Source organism: Arachis stenosperma, chromosome 2 (genome assembly GCF_014773155.1).
Source record: "Arachis stenosperma cultivar V10309 chromosome 2, arast.V10309.gnm1.PFL2, whole genome shotgun sequence".
In the NCBI taxonomy this organism is placed as follows: domain Eukaryota; kingdom Viridiplantae; phylum Streptophyta; class Magnoliopsida; order Fabales; family Fabaceae; genus Arachis; species Arachis stenosperma.
In genome coordinates, this window is record NC_080378.1 from 106318918 (window position 1) to 106344161 (window position 25244).

At 34.7% G+C, this 25244-nt stretch overlaps 1 protein-coding gene across 1 annotated transcript; it reads left to right on the forward strand.

Moving 5' to 3' along the window:
- The first annotated feature begins 18259 nt into the window (after positions 1-18259).
- On the forward strand, positions 18260-21079 carry LOC130957752 (uncharacterized). The gene is made up of 2 exons (XM_057884598.1): positions 18260-18535; positions 19496-21079. The coding sequence occupies exons 1-2, from the start codon at positions 18377-18379 to the stop codon at positions 21077-21079; spliced, it is 1743 nt and encodes a 580-aa protein (XP_057740581.1). The 5' UTR covers positions 18260-18376.
- Positions 21080-25244: the final 4165 nt, after the last annotated feature.

Genomic DNA, 25244 nt, shown 5'->3' on the forward strand with positions numbered 1-25244 from the left:
CTATGATGACTCCTCTTATGGGAGATTTTGGAGAATAGGTTTCTGTATTTGTGTCCCTTTGGGTTTCCTAGGGGTTTTCCTTATTTTATCATATGTATATATTGCTATGCTCGGACCGGTTATCTTCGCAGCCGGATTTTGAGTCTTGATATTCCTATTTTTGACACTCCTTTGTATATATATAATCTCGTGTTGGTTTATTCTTGTTCGTTACGTTATCGATCGGAGTGTTGCGCTTTCGAGTTGCGATTTTTGTTTACCCCTTTTTCTATAAAGGCTCCTAGTTATAATCAATCATTCATACTACTATACGTACTAAATTTTTATTTTTGAGGTCGTAATACCTTGCCATCTCTGAATTATGACTTAAGCATAAGACTCTGTATGGTAGGGTGTTACAACTAGATTATTTTGGAAAATAAAGGAAAGATAAAACGATTTGCACATTATATAAATTATTCTTCACCTTCTTGTTTTGTTTTATTTAAGCGCCAAAACGAAACGACGTCGTTTAGTGCTGTGTCTAGTATAGCAAGTCATAGCTAGCTCAACATTTCATTCACGGACTCATTGCTAGAAAGAAATGTTCTAAAAATCGAACCGGACTGGTCGGTTCAATTGAGTTAACCAAAAACTAATCTCCTAACCGGTTCGGTTGATGTATAGAATCATCTTGCAAAAAATCAGCAAAAACGGCCGAACTGACGATTAACCAGTGAACCGTCCGAAAATAGACAGCACGATCTTCTCTCTCACAAACGAACAAAACCTACCTTAAACCCTAACAGAGTTGTAGCCACCTTCAAGCTTCAGAACACATGCTAGCCCCCACCGTTGTCGTCACCACGGACAGTGACAGCCAACGGTTGCTGAAGGTCTGCTCAGTCCTCTCAAAGGTCAAGTCAGTCGTCGTCGTCGTTCCTGAGTTGCTGATATTTCTTTTTTGTTAATTTTGGTTTGCATATTATGGCTCTCACTGGTGTGCCTCAACTCAGTCGTGGATCTCTCTCTCTCTCTCTCTCTCTCTCTCTCTCTCTCTCTCTCTCTCTCTCTCTCTCTCTCTCTCTCTCTCTCTCTCTCCCCTCCCTCCCTCCCTCCCTCTCCTAGCTCAATCATCGTCATCATTTGTAAATCTCCATCCCTCCACTGCTTCTTCAATTTCATTTTTGGGAGTTAATTGCTGTTTTTTCTGGATTTAATTATGTTAATTGTTGATTTTTTTTTCTAGGTTAATTGTTGTTTTTCGGGTTAACAAGGTTGGATTGTTATTGTTTTGTTCTGACTTCTAGGTTAATTATGAGTTAATTTATTAGTTGTTGGCTTATTGCTGAAATCCCAGATGAAAAAACTGATAAGCATGTTTGTTGTGCCAATGTTGCAAAATGCAAAACCTCATCTAAAATTGATCAGAAAATTGTTGAAAAATCCTAAAACTTCACTTTATTATTTGCTTGGAGATGTAGCATTTTAAGTGATATGAACCTGTGTTAAGTTTGCTTAGTAGCATATATGACTTAATGTTAGTTTTCTTGGTAGTGTGCCTTATATGAGAATGCCTTAATTGATTTGAAGAATACCAAATAATTGATCGTAGCTAATATTAAACACTTGTGTTAGTTTACTTGGTGATGATTATGATTTGTGAGGAGTAGTAATGTTATTATTTTTTTTGTGTGGTAGAATATTGTCTTCGTCATTTATGTACATTTTGATTTTCTTTAGTTATAAACTTCGATATTTGAAGTTATTTGTGAACTTTTAATATGTGAAATTTTGAAATTGTAAATTTTGAATTTTATTAGCTTACAATTCATTAAATTTAAATATTTAAAATTATATATTAAATTTTTAATAATTTTATTTTATATTTTATTAAACCAGTTGAATTTCGGTTAGACTACTAAATTATTGAACCAGTCACTCTATTGATTCATTGACAATTTATTGACTGGTTCGGTTCTTGCAACTTTACTTGAAAGAGTCCAAGGATCAATATAGCGTCCAGAACTAAATCTAAAAAATCGGCAAGTGAATTTTAGAATTTGAAGGACTAAAATAATAAACGTTGTGAAATGAGAGACAACTTTAGAGATTTAGTCTAATAAATTATCATTTTTTTTACTTATAAGTAAATAATACGCACACAAAAATCAGTCAAAAAGTAATCTAAAATAGCACAAACTTACATAAAAAAAACTAAATAAATAAGCTTGTAGTTGTATTTAATTAGTTTTTTTTTTCATCAAAGTAGCGGGTAATAATGAGATTGTGTTAGCATCAAGTATGAGTGTATTAAGTTATTAAGCTCATTCCAACATTGTGGCTCGAAGAATATAATACTAACCAATTGAGTTAATTTCACTTTCTATCTATATATTACTACTTTTATAAAATATTTGGGGGCAATAACTCCTCATTGCCCAAAAAAAGCTCTGCTTCTGTGTATACATATTATATTTTGTGATATATAATAAGATTATAAATGTTCTTGCTTAAGTATAGCTAGTGTATATTTCGTCCACTAATGAATATCTTCGAGCTTTTCTGTCAGGAGTGAGTTATACGTCGGTATTGAGAGAACAAGGGAATACATACCTGCAAAAGGTATTCTGACACTTAAGTAAATAAGTGAATAATAAGTTTGGCAAAATGCAATGAATAGAGTTGTCTTCTTACCATTTTCTTTATATATGAAGACGAAAAGTAGTGATCATTATGCTTCTGAGTAATAATGTTTTAAGTGAAGAATAATGACGTACCTAACGTTTTGATATTCATCTGAGTATACGTTATTGATAGGCGATTTTTTATGTTTATTGTCGAGTTATAACTCATAACCGATATATAACGATCGTATCAATAAGTTATTAATATTCTTTTTTCTTACATTTAAACTAATATTTGCCAATTTTTTACTGATTTTTTTTACACTAAAAATATTATTCTCCTAACCTTTCCCATATCATAATGTTCCTCCACATTATACCACTAACCAAAAAAGCTCATTATCATAAAAAAATCCTTACCACTAATTTGATTCTGAGTTTTGAACAAAAATTAGTAGTACAATATGAAAATTGATCTATAATAAAAGTTTTAATTAATATATTACAGTAGTGTAAAATTATTTCACATTATCAACTACTAATCAGATTCAAAAATTTTAAATGAGAGGATGAGAGAATTAATTGTTTATTATAAAATAATTAATAAAACTGTTATATGATGGAATTTTTTTAAAAGTAAATTTTAAAAATATTATTGTTAAATAAAAATTATTCTAACTTTAAATACCAATATCTTTTTTTGGAGCATTTGTCATAATTTGTCTAATATTTCGATGAACCGTAAAATATACAGTTCGCTTAGTGATTCGACGAACTACAAGAGAATTCACCGAGTTATAAAAAAACTTCCTTTCCACTCCATATTTCACTTTCATACTTCTCTCTCCAAGATTCTCTATCAACTCTTTCAATTCCATCTCGCCCTTAATCAAGTTAGTTTTCTTATCTTTATTCTTGATTTTGTTTAATATTTATGTTATATTTATTTATTTATTCAGTTTATATAATATTATAATAATATTAATTTAATAATTAGATTAGTATTGTATAAAAATAATTATTAATTTTTATAAAAATAAATATTTAAAATATTTAAATTAATATTATGTAAATAATTAAATTAGTAGTATATGAATAGTTAGATTAGTGTTATGTAAAAGTAGTTATTAATTATTATCGGAATAAATATTTTAGAGTACTTCATAATTTAGAGTTGATAATAATATATAAAAAAATTTAATTATTATAAAAATAAATATTTTTAGAATAGATTACAATAGAAATAGATATTTACAATAATAGATTTGTCTGTGATGGAGAGTAGTATTTGAATAATTAGATTCGTATTACGTGGAAATAACTATTATTTGTTATAAAAATGAAATCTAGGAATAGTTAATTAGATTAGTGTTATGTGAATAGTTAGATTAGTATTATGTAAAAATAGTCATTAATTAACTATAAGAATAAATATTTTATAATTTTAGAGTTGATAGTAATATATAGGGTAATTTCAATTATTATAAAAATAAATATTTTTAGATTAAATTACAATATATAGAAATAGATATTTACAATAGAATTGTTTGTGATTTTAATTTAAATTTAAAGTGTATTTAGAATAGTATTTGCATATTATTAGTATTAGTATTATGTGTTCTTTATTATTAGTGTAATATGATAATAAATTTAAAATTAAGTATAGTAATAAATTATTAATTGTGGCATATTAGATTAGCGTATGTATAAATAAATTATGCATTGACAAGATTATTTTTATATTTTTGAAGTTTTACATAAATTGTATGGATGGAGCAGAACTTACTAAGAGGTTATGAACATAACATGTATAAGTTAGATGGGATAGATAATCATATTGTCGGAAGGCTTTGGCACATGATATAAAATTTAAATTATGCATTCAATGTGTATGAAATTTATATCTTTTGCATTGTCGTCGGAGTTTATATAATTTTGTTTGTCTTTCAGGATGGTAGGATATTATGTACCAGAAAAAATATATTGACATGTCCTAGCGATGAGTTAGCCATACCATTTTTCACACAAGCCAACTTCGGTCATGTAGCCTACATGCTTGAGGATAACCATGATTGGCGTTGGTGTTTGTTTTGATCGAGAGGTGACATCTGGAGTCACATACTTTTCATTTGTCCCGTGGGGAAGTGTCGACTACCCTACAGGATGTGGCTTACTAGTTGGGACTTCAGATGAGATCCTGTTAGTGGTTGCATGACCAGGTAGGAGATGTTCTACAGTAGATGTAGCGTGGAGGATTTATGTATGTAGTTACTAGGAGGGTCGTACCGAAGTTCACTGATACATAGGATCAGAGTAAGTAGATCGTCAATGTATCGTTGTTCCAAGTGAGAGCATGCCAGAGTTTGGATGAGGATTCCACATATAAGTGACGTATGTAGTACACCCAAGAGTATATTACACAGATTATAGGAAAGATGCTATTTTTAGATGCGTCAGACTCCCGAGTCTATATGAGGTGGCTCCCATTTTTAGAGAATCATGTTCGGTGTGGCCAGATGTCTTAGGGTTCTGCTATTCTGGCCTTTCTCTACTAGCAGATGTGTCGAGCCAAACATAATAGGCAGCAGAATTTAGGTGGTAGCAATGGTTTGCTCATTTCTTGGGTGTATCATTGCATCATTCCATGTCGACCCCAAAGATTTGACAAGCAGAGGTTTTTCTTGACTCAAAATTATTTAGTAATTTTTATTTATTTCGTTGTTCTCTAATTTTTTGACTAAGAATATGTAGTTTATGAGAACTAATGGGATTTGCATGTGGTTGGGATATGAGCCAACTAGGGACTATTAAGAGAATAGGCTGAATACTTGGAGACAGGTTCTCAATAGTATTAGGATGACTGACGTAAGTATTTTGTAATGTGTTGGTTCTTTACAGGTTGATTGGATCCTTTATGATAATCTACTCATCCAGCACATTGTTTCGGATAGTATACTATAGGGCGAGGGTACATGGAATGTTGTGTGCCCTCTACTATGCTTTTCGATAGTCAAGTGTCACAAGGTGGATCCTGTAGTTAGGCAGTTCGGTGCAGATCAGCATATTCATATAACACCATTCAACATTGATGTGATGCACAATTATGATGGTCGCTGGGGCAGAAGGGAGTGGTGCCTAGAGTTTGTGTAGGACTGGTATGACATGTGACATGCTCGGAGGTGAACATTAATTGCATTTGTACCACAAGTTCGATTTGCATCCATCCTAAGAGTACACGCATTGGCATTACTAGTAGGCGCATTTAGTCTTGGTGAGAGAGGGTGACCCCCAGGGTCAGGTTGTCCCCCATTGTACCACATAATTTGCCAGTATATCATCTAGATCCTCCCCAATTGCATCAACCAAAGAATAACCCTGGACCAGCGATGCATCCTTGAGGAGAGAGGCGGGGTGTGATGCATCCTAGGCGTGGTAGCAGGGCTCAACAGGTTAGAGGACAGCAACCTATACAACCACCAATACAAGAGTCGGTACAGGATCTGGTTTAGGATACAATACATGAGGATGAGGTAGGGGATTTTTTGTCTCTCAAGTGACCACGATCAATACAGTCATCAGACATAGGACCCAGTTATCAGATGCCACCATTATAGCATATGGGGTTTAGTCAGCATGATTTTGAGCCTACATCATAAAAACTAGTAGAACATAAGCTCGTTTAATACTGCATATATAACTAAAGGCAATGTAATAACACATAGAGGGTAAGTACATCTGCATTGCAAATAGTCACATAGGAAGCTCATTGTGCGATTCCTACTAATCTCCATATATTTTAAAGATTACCCTCTGCTTTGTAAGCTAAACATTTCTATAGGATGCTTTGTAGCTAAAGTGGGTCTCAACAGATCCTTCCAAAATCTTTATGCTAATGGTCGAATAGGATTTTATCATTGTGAAGATCGTTTGATGTAATACCCTGATTACCCTAAGCCTTACCTTATGCTGTAAAGCAAAGGATAATTATATGTCACGACAATTCTAAGGCTTATATGATAATATATAGGTATATATAGAAAGAAGTAGTAAATTCTAGAAGCCCGATGACGAATTTAAGCCCAAAACAGAAACAAAAAGGTACGAAGCGTTCACACGATAACTAAAAGTGTAAAGGATAAGAAATAGGTACAAGATAACAGAATATATGTAGATATATAAGCATAATAGTCAGAGTACTAGTCACAGCCCACGGAGTTTAGGCCGACTAGATATATACAGACATAACAGAGTTCTATAAAGGTACAAACATAAACAACCTGTCTCTCAAGTTTAGCCTCTAAGGCATAATAAAGATATAGAAGTAAGAGTACTACAACAAAATATCCAAAATAAACCTAAAAGATGATAAAGATCCTTTTTGCTCTGTCACCATCTCGTAACTCATCGAGGTGGTTCACGACCTGCGTCTGAAAAATAACAACAGAGTATAGTATGAGAACCGGAGGTTCTCAGCATGATAACAGTGCTCAATATGTAAGATATAGGGCTCCGGGATGCTAGAGGCAATCCTAGAACTTCACATCAAACGGAGATTCAAGCTTAAAGCAATGCTAAAGTTAAAAAAAAATCATAATTTTAAGCCCTAATGATATAAGGTTAATCTAACTTAGGGAATTTCTAACTAAATCAACACCATGATCCTATACCCTTCACCATCCTAACCTCCACGCGACCCTATCGCCACCACCTACTGAACCTCCTCACATCAGTGCCAGCCACAAAAAACACAAACAAATAATTCATAGGTAATAAGACATATACAGCAAGAACATCAGGAAGCATATAGATACATGTTATATACGTAGTTAAAGATATTTCTCCTAAGTCCTTTCTCATACTGAGTACACATCCATTCCTCATAATTGGCTGGATTTCCTTTACAAGCTTTTGAGAAACGACACATGTTGTTGAATTCACGGGTATAGTCAGCAACGGACATATCCTTTTGCTTCAGCTGTATTAACTCTAACTTCTTTGTAGTGCGGAGTGCATGAAAGAAATATTTTCCATAAAACTCTGTCTTGAATCTATTCCAAGGGACATCTATTAACTCCACCTGCAAGGTATGACACAACTCCTGCCACCAATCCTGAGCATCTCCCTCCAACATATAAGTCACTATCTCTACTAACTATACTTCAGGAACGTGCTGAATGTACAAAAACTGCTCCACGTCTCGAAACCACTGATCAGCCTCCAAAGAATTGGCGTTTCCATTAAACCAAGGTGGACCACTTTGGAGGAAATCAGTAAGGGTCATAGACCTATAGTATCGACTACGTTACTTGTACCGGCAGCAGAGTTTCCATCTCGACGTCCTTGCATTGGTCCTACCACGGGATTTTCTATCCGAATACCTTGCTCGGATCCGCAAGACAACATTTGGTCCCTGTTCACACCAAACAATTGATATTAATGTGATCAGTCTCAATATCTCAAGTTTAGTGCTTTAGAGTCCCAAATGCATGCTCACGAACATGTATACTACACATATCAGTCAGATATTCTAAGTAGCACATAGTCACACACACATAGTATGCACAGAAGCAGAGTCAGTCCGTCCATTAGGCTCTATAGGAATAAACTACTCTGATACCATAACGTAACACCCAACCACACAGAGCCTTATGCTTAAGTCATAAGACAGAGGTGGTGAGGTATTACGACCTCTAAAAGTAAAATTACATATATAACAATAGTGAAAAGAAGTACTATACGGGGAGCCTTGAAAAATTGTTAATACAAAATCGCAAAATAAAAAAGCGCAACGCTTAGAAAACGAGGTAACTTGCGTGCTAAGAACTCTAAAGTTTATAAGTATAACTAAAGAGAAAGTGAGACTAGAGAGTCAAGGGTACAAAATAACTAGCTCCTGACTAAGCCTGCGAAGTCAAGGCTAGCCGGAGAATATTTACATACATATAAACATAGCTCGAAGCCCAAAGTACATGCATAAAATCCTAGTTCTCCATAAACCCTATGAGGTACAAAAGTAAATTAAATATAAACATATGAGGAGGGTCTATACACACATAACAAAATATCAAAAGTAGGGGTCCCAAATATTCCACTTTGCTGCAAAATTCCAGGCGCCTAGCGAGGTGCCTCTCGACCTGCATCTGAAAAACACAACATAGTAAGGATGAGAACCGGAGGTTCTCAGCATGGTAAAGGTGCCACGGACATAATATATAAGGTCCTGGAAATGCCAGAGGCAATCCTAAAATGCCGACACTCAGATTATAAAGTTTAAAGTATTAAACAAAAACCATAAAATGGTGGTCTTCTAAGAATGTCTAAGCCTAGCTTAAACATGACCTTAATACTAAGTCTTTTCCACCATTTCCTCCATTCCTCCATTTCCGATTAGTTTACACAGACAAATAAGCAAACAAGGCGAACACAAGTAACTTATAAAGTAATACAGATAATAAGTGCAACAAATAGCATGTTATAATCACGTAGGCGTTCCCAAATAGTTCACAAATAAGCAATTCAAATAATATGCACATCATGCATGCCTATCCAATGGCTGTTGATATCAATTGTCAGTTATGTAGCCATCTCAACATGATCTCAATCTCAAAAATACACCATGGGGAGAATCCCCAAGCTGACATGGGGAAGAGAACTCCCTAAGCTCAATAATATCCATGGAATGAATCCCAAGCTTACATGGGGAGAAGAGATAACACCCCAAGCTCAATGTTATCTATAGGACTAATCCCTGGCTGACATGGGAGAGACAACACCCCAAACTCAATAATGTTCAATCTTTAGCTTACATATGCATCTCCGACATACTCACGACACTACTGCACTTTTTCAATAAATCATAATCTTTTACTCATTCCTCTTATATTTTATGATACACAATTATAAATTCATAACTCGTTTCATCGTCCTCATTTTGTTAATGTCCACGATTATATCATTCATTAATCTCAATATTACATTACTCTTTTAACTGCCTCATATATCTCTCTTCCATTATCTTGTCAAAACAAAAGCCATCTTCTCCAATCCTTAGTTTAGTTATCTTCCTTCATTTCTAAGTTACCTCCTTTTTCCTAGCTTCATCCTATTGTTAAGCTTACTAACAATATTTAGACTAAAGAAATGAAAATAGAAGTCTAGAGGTTCGAGTTTGATCTTTAAAACACAAAATCTATTTTTGCTGAAAACAGGGTCATGTGTACGCATGGGTCACGTGCATGCATCGATACGCGTTTAGGCCAAGACGCGTACGCATCCCCTGATTACGCGCACACATACAAACCAGGCAGAAGCATTTGTCCGCGAAGGGAGTGTATGCGTATGCAAAATATTTCATGTCACGCGTACGCGTGGGCCACGCGTACGCGTGTAAATACGTTTTTCCAAAAATTTAACCAAGTCTGAAAAGTTGCAAAATTGCTATTTTAAATCTCAAACTTTCGCCGCACATAACTTTTTTGTTTTAAATCATTTTCCTTCCATTCTTCAAACAGCGTAAACTTCACGAACCTAATTTTCATTTGAAATAATTCGGGGGTCCGGAAGCCATGTTATGGCTCGTCAAAGTTTGGCCAAAAACTAATTTTTTACACAAAACCTCAAACCTCAATTCTTTGCAAGTTCCTTTCAAAAACCAACCTACAACATTCAAAATCAGCATCAAACTCATATAATATCATAGCAATATCACTCCACATCCAACCTTCACCCATTAAACCTCAATTTTCAACAATTTTAATGCTTTAACTTCACTTGTATCAACATGATCATCTATACTCCATTTCCTATACAATTCCATTACCATCAACATGCCAACTATCATCAACACATCATTCAACATGCTATTTCGATATCCAAAATAAATAACAATCTCCTCATCCTACCATTTCTCAATTCAACCATATCATGCATCAACATCTCAAATGATCAACAAGATGAGCATATCCCTATTCATTATACATATATACAAACACATATCATCATCAACTCATCACTAAACACTTATCCAACCAACATTAAACTCACACTATATCACTTAACACTTATTCAACAAACACCAAATTCATATCACAATTCTTATCAAGGTTACTGAACATTAAATATACTCATACGTTCCAACCTATCCTATGGTCACTTAGCCTAAGTTTTCGCAAAACATTATATATTAAATACGAGAAGCCTAAACCATACCTTAGCCGATTTTCACGTATTATCCAAAGCAACCCACTTAGAAAAAAAGTGCAAAGCTTCAATCACCAAGAATTCAGCTCTAATATCCGCCAAGTATTCAATCAAGCTTCCAATGACTCCAAAGACTTCATATCATTCATACATACACACCTATATGTATATAATACATATATATCCAAAATTTAATTCTCAATACACTAAATCAAAGGATTGAGTAGGGTTAATGGTACTTACCGTACCCAAAGACCAAATGAACCAAACACAACTAATTCCACAAGCTAAAACGAACCTAGAATACCAAAATCGACAAAATCTCATCATAGAGGCTCACAATTTTCGAAAATTAAAGGGGTAGAAAACTGAGATGAGATTGAAGCTTACCTATGAAATTGATCGATAGAATCATAGAGCTCGACGTGGCGGTCATGTGGCCGTAAACGGTGCGGCGATCGGAGCTTGGAGTGAAAAATTATTGAGGTTTGAATCAAACCTTAGGGTTTAAGTTCTTCTTCTCCAAGAAAGTTTCAGTTTCCACTGTGAATGAAAGGTAAGGAGGAATGGGAAGCTGTGTTTTAATTGAGTGTTGTTGAGCTGAATTGGGCCCGGTTCGCCCAGTTAGGCCCGTTCGACCCAATCTTGGGCCAAATTCTTTGAAATTTGTGTCAAAATTCATGTTTTAATTTTCTCTATCACATTAAACTATCAAATCCTATTTTCTAATCACTTTGATTAATAATTAATTTATTCGCTAACTATTTACTATTTACTCCGGGTTTACATCCTACCCCCTAACAGAAATTTTCGTCCTCGAAAATTCTAGCTACTAACAAAGGTAGTCGAAAACATTCTCCTTGGCCTCAAATCCTAGTTTGATCCCAAGTAGAACACAATGTCTGATATTATCAATCCTAAACTTTCAACTTGAATGCGAGGTTCCAGCTCCAAGTAAAAGAAATCCAACTTACATGTTCGGTCTCACACTTACCTCGATCCTGTTGCGGACATCCTGTACCTGTGGCTCTCCCATGTGAACCATCCCTAGACATGTGTCCCAGTACTCTATATCAAAAATACATTCTCAATCCATCCCTATGTGGCTCGTCTGGAGCAATCTCTCTATAGCCTTCCTGCAGCAGCGTCCACTTCATTGAGCAATCTTCTACGAACTAGCTCTTCTTAACCAACTCAGTGAAACTCGTTAGCCTTTATGGATACACGTAGTTAAAGATATCTCTCATAAGTCCTTTCTCATATTGAGCACACACCCATTCCTCATAATCGGCTGGATTTTCTTGACAAGCTTTTGAGAAACGACACAGGTTCTTGAATTCAAGGGTATAGTCAGTAACGGACATATCCTTTTGCTTCAGCTGCATTAACTCCAATTCCTTTGCAGTGTGGAGTGCATGCAAGAAATATTTCCCGTAAAAATCTATCTTGAATCTATTCCAAGGGACATCTGTTAACTCAACCTGCAAAATATGACACAACTCCTGCTACCAATCCTGAGCATCTCCCTCCAACATATAAGTCACTATCTCCACTGACTGTACCTCAGGAACGCGCTGAATGTACAAAAACCACTCCACGTCTCAAAACCACTCCAGCGATGCATCCTTGAGGAGAGAGGCGAGGTGTGATGCATCCTAGGCGTGGTAGCAGGGCTCAACAGGTTAGAGGACAGCAACCTATACAACCACCAGTACAAGAGTCGGTACAGGATCTGGTTTAGGATCCAGTACATGAGGATGAGGTAGGGGATTTTTTGTCTCTCAAGTGACCACGATCAATACAGTCATCAGACGTAGGACCCAGTTATCAGATGCCACCATTATAGCATATGGGGTTTAGTCAGCATGATTTTGAGCCTACATCATAACAACTAGTAGAACATAAGCTCGTTTAATACTGCATATATAACTAAAGGTAATGTAATAACACATAGCTGGTAAGTACATCTGCATTGCAAATAGTCACATAGGAAGATCATTGTGCGATTCCTACTAATCTCCATATATTTTAAAGATTACCCTCTACTTTGTAGGCTAAACATTTCTATAGGATGCTTTGTAGCTAAAATCTTTATGCTAATGGTCGAATAGGATTTTATCATTGTGAAGATCGTTTGATGTAATACCCTGATTACCCTAAGCCTTACCTTATGCCGTAAAGCAAAGGATAATTATATGTCACCACAATTCTAAGGCTTATATGATCATATATAGGTATATGTAGAAAGAAGTAGTAAATTCTAGAAGTCCGATGACGAATTTAAGCCCAAAACAGAAACAGAAAGGCACGAAGCGTTCACACGATAACTAAAAGTGTAAAGGATAAGAAATAGGTACAAGATAACAGAATATATGTAGATATATAAGCATAATAGTCAGAGTACTAGTCACAGCCGACGGAGTTTAGGCTGACTAGATATATACAGACATAACAGAGTTCTATAAAGGTACAAACATAAACAACCTGTCTCTCAAGTTTAGCCTCTAAGGAATTAAAGTAATAAAGATATAGAAGTGAGAGTACTACAACAAAATATCCAAAATAAACCCAAAAGATGATAAAGATCCTTTCCGCTCTGTTACCATCTCGCAACTCACCAAGGTGGGTCACGACCTGCGTCTGAAAAATAACAACAGAGTATAGTATGAGAACCGGAAGTTATCAGCATGATAACAGTGCTCAATATGTAAGATATAGGGCTCCGGGACGCTAGAGGCAATCCTAGAACTTCACATCAAACTGGAGATTCAAGCTTAAAGCAATGCTAAAGTTAAAAAAATAATCATAATTTAAAACCCTAATGATATAAGGTTAATCTAACTTAGGAAATTTCTAACTAAATCAACACCATGATCCCATACCCTTCACCATCCTAACCTCCACGCGACCCTATCGCCACCACCTACTGAACCTCCTTACATCAGTGCCAGACACAATAAACACAAACAAATAATTCACAAGTAATAAAACATATACAGCAAGAACATCAGGAAGCATATAGATACATGTTATACACGTAGTTAAAGATATCTCTCCTAAGTCCTTTCTCATACTGAGTACACATCCATTTCTCATAATTGGTTGAATTTCCTTGACAAGCTTTTGAAAAACGACACAGGTTGTTGAATTCACGGGTTTAGTCAGCAACGGACATATCCTTTTGCTTCAGCTGTATTAACTCCAACTTCTTTGCAGTGTGGAGTGCATGAAAGAAATATTTTCCGTAAAACTCTGTATTGAATCTATTCCAAGGGACATCTATTAACTCCACCTGCAAGGTATGACACAACTCCTGCCACCAATCCTGAGCATCTCCCTCCAACATATAAGTCACTATCTCCACTAATTATACTTCAGGAACGTGCTGAATGTACAAAAACCGCTCCACGTCTCGAAACCACTGATCAGCCTCCAAAGAATTGGCGTTTCCATTAAACCGAGGTGGACCACTTTGGAGAAAATCAGTAAGGGCCATAGACCTATAGTATCGACCTACCTTACTTGTACCGACACTAGATTTTTCATCTCAACGTCCTTGCATTGGTTCCTACCACGAGATTTTGTCTGCGAATACCTCGCTCGGATCCACAAGACGACATTTGGTCCCTGTTCACACCAAACAATTGATATAAGGTGATCAGTCTCAATATCTCAAGTTTAGTACTTTAGAGTCCCAAATGCATGCTCACGAACATGTATGCTACACATATCAGTTAGATATCCTAAATAGCACATAGTCACATACACAGAGTATGCACAGAAGCATAGTCAGTCCGTCCATCAGGCTCTATAGGAACGAACTGCTCTGATACCATAATGTAACACCTTACCGCACAGAGCCTTATGCTTAAGTCATAAGACAGAGGTGGTGAGGTATTACGACTTTTAAAAGTAAAATTATATATATAATAATGGTGAAAAGAAGTACTATATGAGAAGCCTTGAAAAACTGTTAAAGCAAAATCGCAAAATAAAAAGTGCAACGCTCAGAAAACGAGGTAATTTGTGTGCTAAGAAATCTAAAGTTTATAAGTGTAACTATACAAAAAGTGAGACTAGAGAGTCAATGGTACAAAATAACTAGCTCCTGACTCAGCCTGCGAAGTCAAAGCTGGCCGGAGAATATTTATATACATATAAACATAGCTCGAAGCCCAAAGTATATGCATAAAACCCTAGTTCTCCTTAAACCCCTAGGAGGTACTAAAGTAAAGTAAATATAAAAATATGAGGAGATTCTATACACATATAACAAAATATCAAAAGTAGGGCTCCAAAATATTCCACTTCACTGCAGAACTCCAGGCGCCTAGTGAAGTGCCTCTCGATCTGCATCTGAAAATACAACATAGTATGGGGTGAGAACCGGAGGTTCTCAGCATGATAAAGGTGCCACGGACATAATATATAAGGTCCTGGAAATGCCAGAGGCGATTCTAGAACGCCGACACTCAGATTATAAAGCTTAAAGTATTAAACAGAAACCATAAAAGGGTGGTCTTCTAAGAATATCTAAGCCTAGCTTAAACCTGACCTTAATACTAAGTCTTTTCCACCATTTCCTCCATTCCTCCATCTCCGATTAGTTTACACAGACAAATAAGCAAACAAGGCGAACACAAGTAACTTACAAGTAATACAGATAATAAGTACAACAAATAGCATGTTATAATCACGTAGGCATTCCCAAATAGTTCACAAATAAGCAATTCAAACAATATGCACATGATGCATGCCTGTCTAATGGCTGTTGATATCAACTGTCGGTTACGTAGCCTTCCCGACATGTTCTCAAGCTCAAAAATACACCATGGGGAGAATCCTCAAGCTGACATGGGGAAGAGAACTCCTCCAAGCTCAATAATATCCATGGAATGAATCCCAAACTTATATGGGGAGAAGAGACAACACCCAAAACTCAATGTTATCTATAGGACTAATCCCTGGCTGACATGGAGGAGACAGCACCCCAAGCTCAATAATGTTCAATCTTTATCTTACATGTGCATCTCCGGCATACTCGCGACACTACTGCACTTTCTCAATAAATCATAAGCATTTACTCATTCCTCTTATATTTTATGATACACAATTATAAATTCATAATTCGTCTCATTGTCCTCATTTCATTAATGTCCACGATTATATCATTCATTAATCTCAATATTAAATTACTCTTTTAACTGCCTCATATATCTCTCTTCCATCATCTTATCAAAACAAAAGCCATCTTCTCCAATCCTTAGTTTAGTTATTTTCGTTTATCTCTAAGTTACCTCCTTTTTTCCTACCTTCATCCTATTGTTAAGCTTACTAACAATATTTAGACTAAGGAAATGAAAATATAAGTCTAGATGTTTGAGTTTGAGCTTTAAAACACAAAATCTGTTTTTGCTTAAAATAGGGCCACGCGTACGTGTCGATATGCATTTAGGCCAAGACGCGTACGCATCCCCTGATTACGCGTACGCATGCAAACCAGGCAGTAGCGTTTGTCCGCCAAAGGGGTATATACGTACGCAAAATATTCCATATCACGCGTACGCGTGGGCCATGCGTACGCGTGAAAATGCGTTTTTCCAAAAATTTAACCAAGTCTAAAAAGCTGCAGAATTGCTATTTTAAATCTCAAACTTTCGGCGCACATAACTTTTTGTTTTAAATCATTTTCCTTCCATTCTTCAAACAACGTAAACTTCACGGACCCAATTTTTATTTGAAATAAATTTGAAATAATTTGGGGTCCGAAAACCAAGTTATGGCTCGTCAAAGTTTAATTTGGCCAAAAACTAATTTTTTATACAAAACCTCAAACTTCAATTCTTTGCAAGTTCCTTTCAAAAACTAACCTACAACATTCAAAATCAGCACCAAACTCATACAATATCATAGCAATATCACTCCACATCCAACCATCACCCATTAAACCTCAATTTTCAACGATTTTAGTTCTTTAACTTCACTTGCATCAACATGATCATCTATACTCCATTTCCCATACAATTCCATTACCATCAACTTGCCAATTATCATCCATACATCTTTCAACATGCTATTTTCCAAAACAAACAACAATCTCATCATCCTACCATTTCTCAATTCAACCATATCATGCATCAATATCTCAAATGATCAACAAGATGAGCATATAAATAATAAAATAAAACTCGTATTAAAGAATGTTAGAAAAAAATAATGAAGTTCATATTATTAATAATAATAATACTGAAGAATGATATTACTACTTTAGCCTCCTAATTTCTACCTATGGCGGAAATAGATCATCTCAATTTTTTTAACAATTGAGGGAGTAAAGTGTGATCTTCCACCATTAATTTTATAAGTAGGACCAAAAATAAATATGAAAGAGAGAGCAATGAAGGGTTAGAGATTACACTTTACACTCTCAATTTTTTTTTTAACAATTGAGAGGATTCATTCGCCGCGGCTATCGTATTTTTTTCCCTCTCTTTGCTTTTTTTTTAATTGTCAAGTTATAAAAAAAGAATAATTCAAGAAAACAAAAATAGCACGAGCAATAATAATTATACAAATCAAAATATATATAAAAAAGGCTAATATATAATAGAATTAATATGAATATATTTTATCATTAAATAAACAAAATTAGCGTAAAACCAAATTATACCTAAAGAGAAAAAAATTTTAAAATAACAAAAATGATAAAAAGATCATTTTTACAATTTTGTTGAGTCATCTTTATATATAGAAGATTGAAAAATAATAAACTTCTAACTAAATTAATTTATATTTATTATATTTAATTTAAATAAATAATAAATTATCTTATTTATTTAGTCTATAAATTTACATATCATAAAAATAAAATTAATTAATTGATATACATAATTTTAAATTATATGATACTTAAATATCTAATCAAATTAATTAGTTGATATAATTAATTTTTCATAATAAATTATATTTAATAAATTAAAAAATAAATTAAAAAAATTCTGAAAATCATACCATCTTAATTCTATCATTAAGTATAAAAATTTTATTTTTGTATAATAGAATAAATAGATAAAAAAATTAAATAATTAATTTTAAATTAAAAAATATAAAAAGTACAAATTTTTAAATATTTAAAATTAGTTTTTTATATAAATATTTAAAAATTATTATAAAAAAATAGATAAAAATTAAATATCAAATAAAATGCACCCTAAAATTTAAAATGAATCCTCTCAAATTTTTTAATATTTAAAAAAATAAAGTGTAACCTCTCACTTTTAATTCTATAAGTAGAACACCTTAAAATTGGCCTTAAATTGAATTCCAATCCGAAATATAAGATTACATTGCTGAAAAGATAAATTTCGTACGAATCTATAATAAGTTAATAACCCATTAGAGTGCAAAACGACAATCCAATCGTGCGTTTCAATCATCTACAGAGAATTAACCGCATTCTCACTCAGGTGATGTGATGATGAGCCGCTTCTCTGTCTTCTTCTTCTTCTTCTTCTTCCCTCACAAAAACTACAAACACATCCTTTTACGAAATTGCCCTTCACTCCATAGCCATGAATTATTCTGCCTATAACGAACCACCCCCCTATTATCCGTACAGTAACCGATTCAATTACATCCGCGATCCTCATCCAACCTACCCTCCGATTCGCCATCCCGGTTTGTACCTAACCGAACCTGAACCGCTTCCTCCGAGACTTATTAACCGGCCGGTAACAATTTCCCGCCTCAATTTTGTAGCTTTAATTTGAATTGATAAGTGCATTGACTCTGTTTAATGATAATTTGCCCTTATTTATTTGTTTGATTAAGTTTTTACGTGATGAATGGAAATTATGGATAAGATAGGGTTTAGAAACGGATGCATTAGAAAGAAAATTACGGTACTATTTATATTTATGTTGAATATGATGATAGAATCGTTGCATTTGAATGGTTTGGTGTGTAGAGGCGTTTTAAAGATTAGGAATGAATGCATTGTGAAAAAAAGAGAGGAGAGAATCTTGCCTTAGGTGGTTTAATCAATTATAGAAAGTATGTAGAACAATAGAAGCCTTGGTAATGTGAATGGATCAGATGGAGGATGCCTCGATTGCTCGAGATAGATGGTGACAAGGAAACCTATTGGTGTACATAGCTATATTTGCAAACTGGGATCCGGGAGGGGAAAAGGGGGGGAGAGGGGGAGTGAATGGCTTGATAATAACATAATAAACTACCACTCGACTAACTCAAGTTGATTCGTCCGTACTTCAATTATGATAATAACATAATAAACTACCAACCAAAACGTCTACGCTTTTTTATGGCTCGTACCAAACTTATATGATTGCCACATTTATAATAGATTGTACATATATAAACAGTTATCATGGATATGGGATATGTGATGAATTTTTCGTCACGACTTTGGAATACCATGGATTTTTTATTAAGCGGTTTTCAGTTCATCATATTGACAGATTTGTTTTTGGATAGGATGAGTTAGTGAAAGTTTTCTTTGTTAAAGCTGTTTTGTTGTTTTGCTGATTATCATTTGGCTGTGTGTGATGAAGTCATCTGCATGCTTGTCTCGTCATTCTATTATTTCCATAGTACTTTCTTGTTAATTCTTCCCGAATTTGCGTCCATACGATACATGCTTGAGTTCATAACTGAGTTCTTCTTTACAGGTTGGGCCACCTCAATATAGTCATAGACCATATGGAGTGCATGGTGGGGCGCCATTCAATACCTTTTGGAGACATGGGCCAGATGGTGGTAGACACTTCACATCTTATTCTTCTGGACCTGCCATTTCTGATGCGGCAGGTCTACATGCTGCTGCTAGAGCCACTTCTATGTTACAATCTTCATCCTCAGTTTTAGCGCCAGCACCATCAGCCCAACAAGCTCGAAGGCCATATGGAACTGCTGCTGCTGAAGCCTCTTCTGTGGTACTATCTTCATCCTCAGTTTTAGCGTCAGCACCATCAGCCCAACGAGCTCGAAGGCCATATGGAACTGCTGCTGCTGAAGCCTCTTTTGTAGAACGATCTTCATCCTCAGTTTTAGCGTCAGCACCTTTAGTGTCAGCACCATCAGCCAAACGGGCTCGAAAGCCATATGGAACTGCTGCTGCTGAAGCCTCTTTCGTAGAACGATCTTCATGCTCAGTTATAGCGTCAGCACCATCAGCTAAACAAGCTCAAAAGCCAGATGGAACTGCTGCTGCTGGGGCCTCTTCTGTTGTACGATCTTCATCCTTAGTTTTAGCGTCAGCACCATCAGCCAAACAAGCTCGAGAGCCAGATGGAACTGCTGCTGCTGCTGGTGCTGGAGCCTCTTCTGTGGTACGATCTTCATCCTCAGTTTTAGCGTCAGCACCATCAGCCAAACAAGCTCGAGAGCCAGATGGAACTGCTGGAGCCTCTTCTGTGGTACGATCTTCATCCTCAGTAACGTCAGCACCATCAGCCAAACAAGCTCAGAAGCCAGCTGCACCGTCGCAACCACCACCGAAGGCATGGTGTGAAATTTGTAAGATTTGGTGCCATACTCTAGGGGTCTTGGAAGAGCATAAACAGGGGAGGCGACACATGAATAAGGTGAAGCGACAGGAAAGATTAGAGGAACAAAAGGCAATAAGTGAGCTACAGAATAAACAGACTGCTACTACTAAATCGAATTTAACAGACCAGGCTAAGAAAGTTCAGGAGCCTGCAAAAGTTGAATGCCCCACAGGAAATACTGGATCTGAAGTTGCATCTGTTAATCACAAGGTTGAAACAATGGTGCAGAATGACGCGAGAGATACTTTTGCAGCTCCAGCTGAAGAACCTGAGGCGAAGAAAACCAGTCGGAACATCATTCCTGTACAGCACCATGTATTGAAGCTGAAGAAGAAACGAAAAGGATCTAAACTCGTTAAGATGGCTGCTGCTCTAAGAAGGCCAGTGCAAAATCAAATATCTGAGCAGTTTATACCTTTTGATTGTAAATTGTGCAATGTTAGATTTGAGTCTGAGATTGCTTTTGGGAGTCATGTGAACGGGAAGGAACACATATCACGTCTAATCCATGCCCCCGGCCGGCAAGCTTTGTCCGGAATGTTTGGTCTCCAAGTACTTTACCCTCCTGACATCGATTCTCTGTCAAAAGCAATTAATGTTCAGGTCCAACATGGTGATAATAATCCACAACTCCTCTTAGCTAAGCACCTGATGGATTCATTATCTCAATCAAAAGTAGCAGCAACAGCACCACCGATGAACTGAGAAGATGATGATCAATCAGTTGCCAAGAAATAGAAGGGTTGAAGGGGCCCAATGAGGTTTTCATTTCTTGTACTTATTGTTTTACCAAGCAAATTATAAAGCATTTCTACTGTGACACGAATTGTGTTTGCTTCAATGCTTCCCTTTCCTTGTATTAAACCTTTTTTCTTTGAGAAACTCTTTCTATTGTGCAATTCCTTTTATGCAAATTAGTAAAGTGAACGTGCATTGCGTTGCTCGGGATTGACATTTGTTTTCAACCTTTTGTAATAGTAGTTTATGTGCATAAAGAGTAAAACTATTAATTAATTTAATAGTACTACATATTTATAGAAATCCTAATAATTTGTAATTGATTAGTTGAGTATAGCTAACACTACATTTAATTAATAAATTACAAACTAACTATCAGTGGGGTATTTTTTAACATGAAAAAAATGTTCACCAACTTAATGTTGAAAACATCATTTATTTTTTCCTCTGAAAATATTATCACTACATAGATATTACAAAAGGCAAAGCATCAATTTTTTATTTTTTTTTTACTTACTCTTTTTTTGTCATCAAGGGTTAACTCTTGGGTATGTTATCTTGGCTGCAAACTAACAACTAATTTCGATGTCCTTTACCTTTCGGTAAAATGTTTGGCCATAAAAATTACTGCATATATACAACTTTTCAAAGATCGAAACTGAGACATAGCTTTTCTTTTAGTCATGCAACCACTTGTACTAAATTTCGAGGTTATTTCTATAGTATCTTTTAACGATTTGGTTAAAGCTATAAGAATATTTAAGAGAAACAAATAAAAAGAGTGTTGATCTTTTCAATGCATTAAATTAAATGTATAGTTTTTTTTCTAATTATACATATATTTTCTAGAAAAAATTATTATTATTTGCTAGATCCATTTTTTAGTTAGTGTAAAAAAAATAAAGATTACAAAATGTGGTGTGTGACTATGATTGCTATAATTTTTAGGATTAAGATATTTTAAAATGAAGAGTTAATCACTCTTAAACTAAAATATTGAGACTTATATATGATAAAAATTATAAAATCAATAGAGAATAATTTATTATTTTATTATTTTACCAACTAGATCTAAATTTTATTTTTTTTTTAAAAAAGAACGGCCAAATGTACGATAGTCGAATTTTTTTTAAATAAATATAATATTTATTAATATAGACATGTTTTATAAAAAAATTACGTTTTTCTTTTCTATTACATATAAATGTATCTCATGAGTCAATGGGACATATTTAAAAATTTGTTATTTAGAGTAAATGGTTAAAATAATTTCTGAAAAAAAACTTTTAATCAAATTCATTTTTTTTAATTTTAAATTAGTTATTTTAATGTGACATGTTAAGTGACACTATAATACACATTTAGTTGTCCTAATTGACGATTAACATGATAAGTTTATGAAATTAGATTAAATTACAATGCCTTAAATTCTTTCTTCGATTAGATTTTAATTTAATCTAATTTTATAAACTTATTATACTAATAATCAATTAAAATTCTTATGTGTTTTGCAGTCATGCCTGCTACACATACAAGCCTTTTTGGCTTACAAGCTATACAAGTTGGCCCAACCAAAAAAAAAAACCACGCGCACTACACTCTTCAGAATGGAGCGTAAAACGCACGCACCTTACACAACGGTTGCGTTTTCCAAAACACGCTCATTATGGCAGACTCTTCCTCTTCTTCCTCAATCAAAACGCAAACCGTCAAGTTTCAAGCCACATTCGAAACAAATTACGATTCTGAAGAAACGTTCCAACTTTTCGCGAAGAGTAGAAGAAATCAAGAACAAAAGATACAAATCTCCATAAAAAATCAGCAGAAAAAACGAAGAAACATTATTCAAGGTATTGTTTTACTGTTCTTCAAGGTTTTTCACATTTCTGTTTCTGATTTCGAAATTGAAGCACTATATCGTCAGTATTTTTCGCTCTATTTCTTCTAGGTTCTTCTAGGTTTTACTGTTCTTCTTGTTTTAGATCTCATATTACTGTTCTGATGAAATTGTTCTTCGTTTACGCTATCTTACATACTTCTAGTGAATGCTTTAACGTGTGTTTTGATCTGTTTGGTACATATTTTGTGCATGTTTACATGTTTTTTTATGTAGGTTTGTGCATGTTTACATGAAAGATTCTTCTTCTTCTAACTGATTTTTGGGTGTATATGGCAAATTTTTTGGTGTATATGGCCGATTGTCGGGTGTATATCTCGGACTTGGCATGTGACTGTTGCTTCTAGTGGCATTTTGAACTTAAATATATTTCTAAACTCATATAATGTCATATAATCCAAAAAATGTAGAGGTGTATGGGACTGATATATATATTAGGAGTTTTGAAGTCTAACTGGTACTGTTCTAATTATGCCTGACCTTGTAGTGTCATTTTATGTGTTTGGGTGAATTGAATATGATTTTGAACTGATTTAATTTTGTTAACTTGAAAAAACAAAATGTTTATGGGAATTTATTTGGGTGTCTGTGGCTGATATTTGGGTGTATCTGACTGATCTATGGGTGTATGTTTCTGATTTTTTGGTGTATTTTTTATCTATTGACAGCATCTCTTTTTCATTGCAGTAAAAATGGCAAGCAAAAATCAAGCTAGAAAAAAATACAATATAAGCACAAATATATGTCTTAGAACAAGTCAATTTTTTTCCTAATACAAATATATCTTATTCTAATGACTCTAATTTTGCTTTGTTTACAGCAAACCAAAGACTTGAAGTGTGCAACCCATTTGTTGAGTAAAAAATTTGAACATATGAGCGAGGAAAAGAAAGCAATTGTTCAGGATTTAGGTTTTGGCAGACTGATGCACATCCCGCCAATGAGGGTGCATCACAAACTATTAAAGGAGTTGGCTAACTCCTTTAAATTGGGGAAAAACACACTCGAAACCAGTTACGGTTCGTTTAGAGTTAAACCCAACACAATAGGGGTTGCGCTTGGCCTCAATGCATCAGGTAACTCATTACAGAAAACCTCTATACTTCCATTCTTCGTAATATATTATTCTGCTATCATATAATCAAGAAACAAACATAGGTGTATATGAGTGATATTGGGCTGTATATGAGTGATGTTTGGGTATATTTTAAGTGATTTTCAGATTAAGTTATTTTCTTTTTTGTAGGAGATCTATTTCCTGAGAAAGTCGGTTATAAGGAACTTTCTGAAGAGAACAAACAGATTTTTAGAAGATTCCAAGGGAGGACTCTAAAAAATATGACGGATGAGATGATGAGTATTGGTGTTGGAAATGAACAGGATCGCCTCATGTTCAAGAGGATTTTCATCCTCTATATACAGATGGCGTTCCTGTTGCCAACCACAATAAACAAAATCTCTCCTGTGCACCTAGCTCCAATTTTCAAGATGGACAAAATAAAGGAGGATAATTGGAGAGCCTATGTTCTGAATTTTATCATCAAGGACATAACTAATTACAATCTGAAAAAGAAAAAGTCAATCGACGGCTGCCTATTTGTCCTGATGATAGTCTATTTCCATCTGTCAAACAACAAAGATAAGAAAAGAGAAGAAAGACCTGCACAACCCTAGATTGCCAACTGGAATAGAGAGCAGTTGGTTGAAAGGATGAGAGCAGAAATAGATGGACATATGGTAAGTGAACGAAATACCTTGGGTGTATTTTATTTACGTGGATGTTGTTAACTAACATTTCTACAGTTTCAGAGAATAGTAAAGATGGCAGAAACAAAAGAGAAATTGAAAGAAATGAAGAAAAAAGAAAAAAAAGAAATAAAAGAAATAAAAGAAGGCAAGTTCATCATCATCTGAGTGATACATCTGAAACTGAAGTCTATTCTTCCTTTGAGTCTGAGACTGAAGAAGACTCAGAGGAACAAAAAAGGAAACAACCCACCTAAATAGCCAAAAAGTAAGTAATATACTTAGGTGTATTTTGTCATTTTTACAAGTATTTTTTTACTAATGATTGTTTGCCTTTCAGAATGGAATCCAAAAAAAAGGAAGAAGATTCAGGAGGATTCCGATTCAGAAACTGAATCAAATGATGAGTAACGTTCTGAATTATCATCACTTTCTTTTCCGTTTATTCTCAAAATTTCATGTATTAACAGAGCGTTTCTTATTAACTTT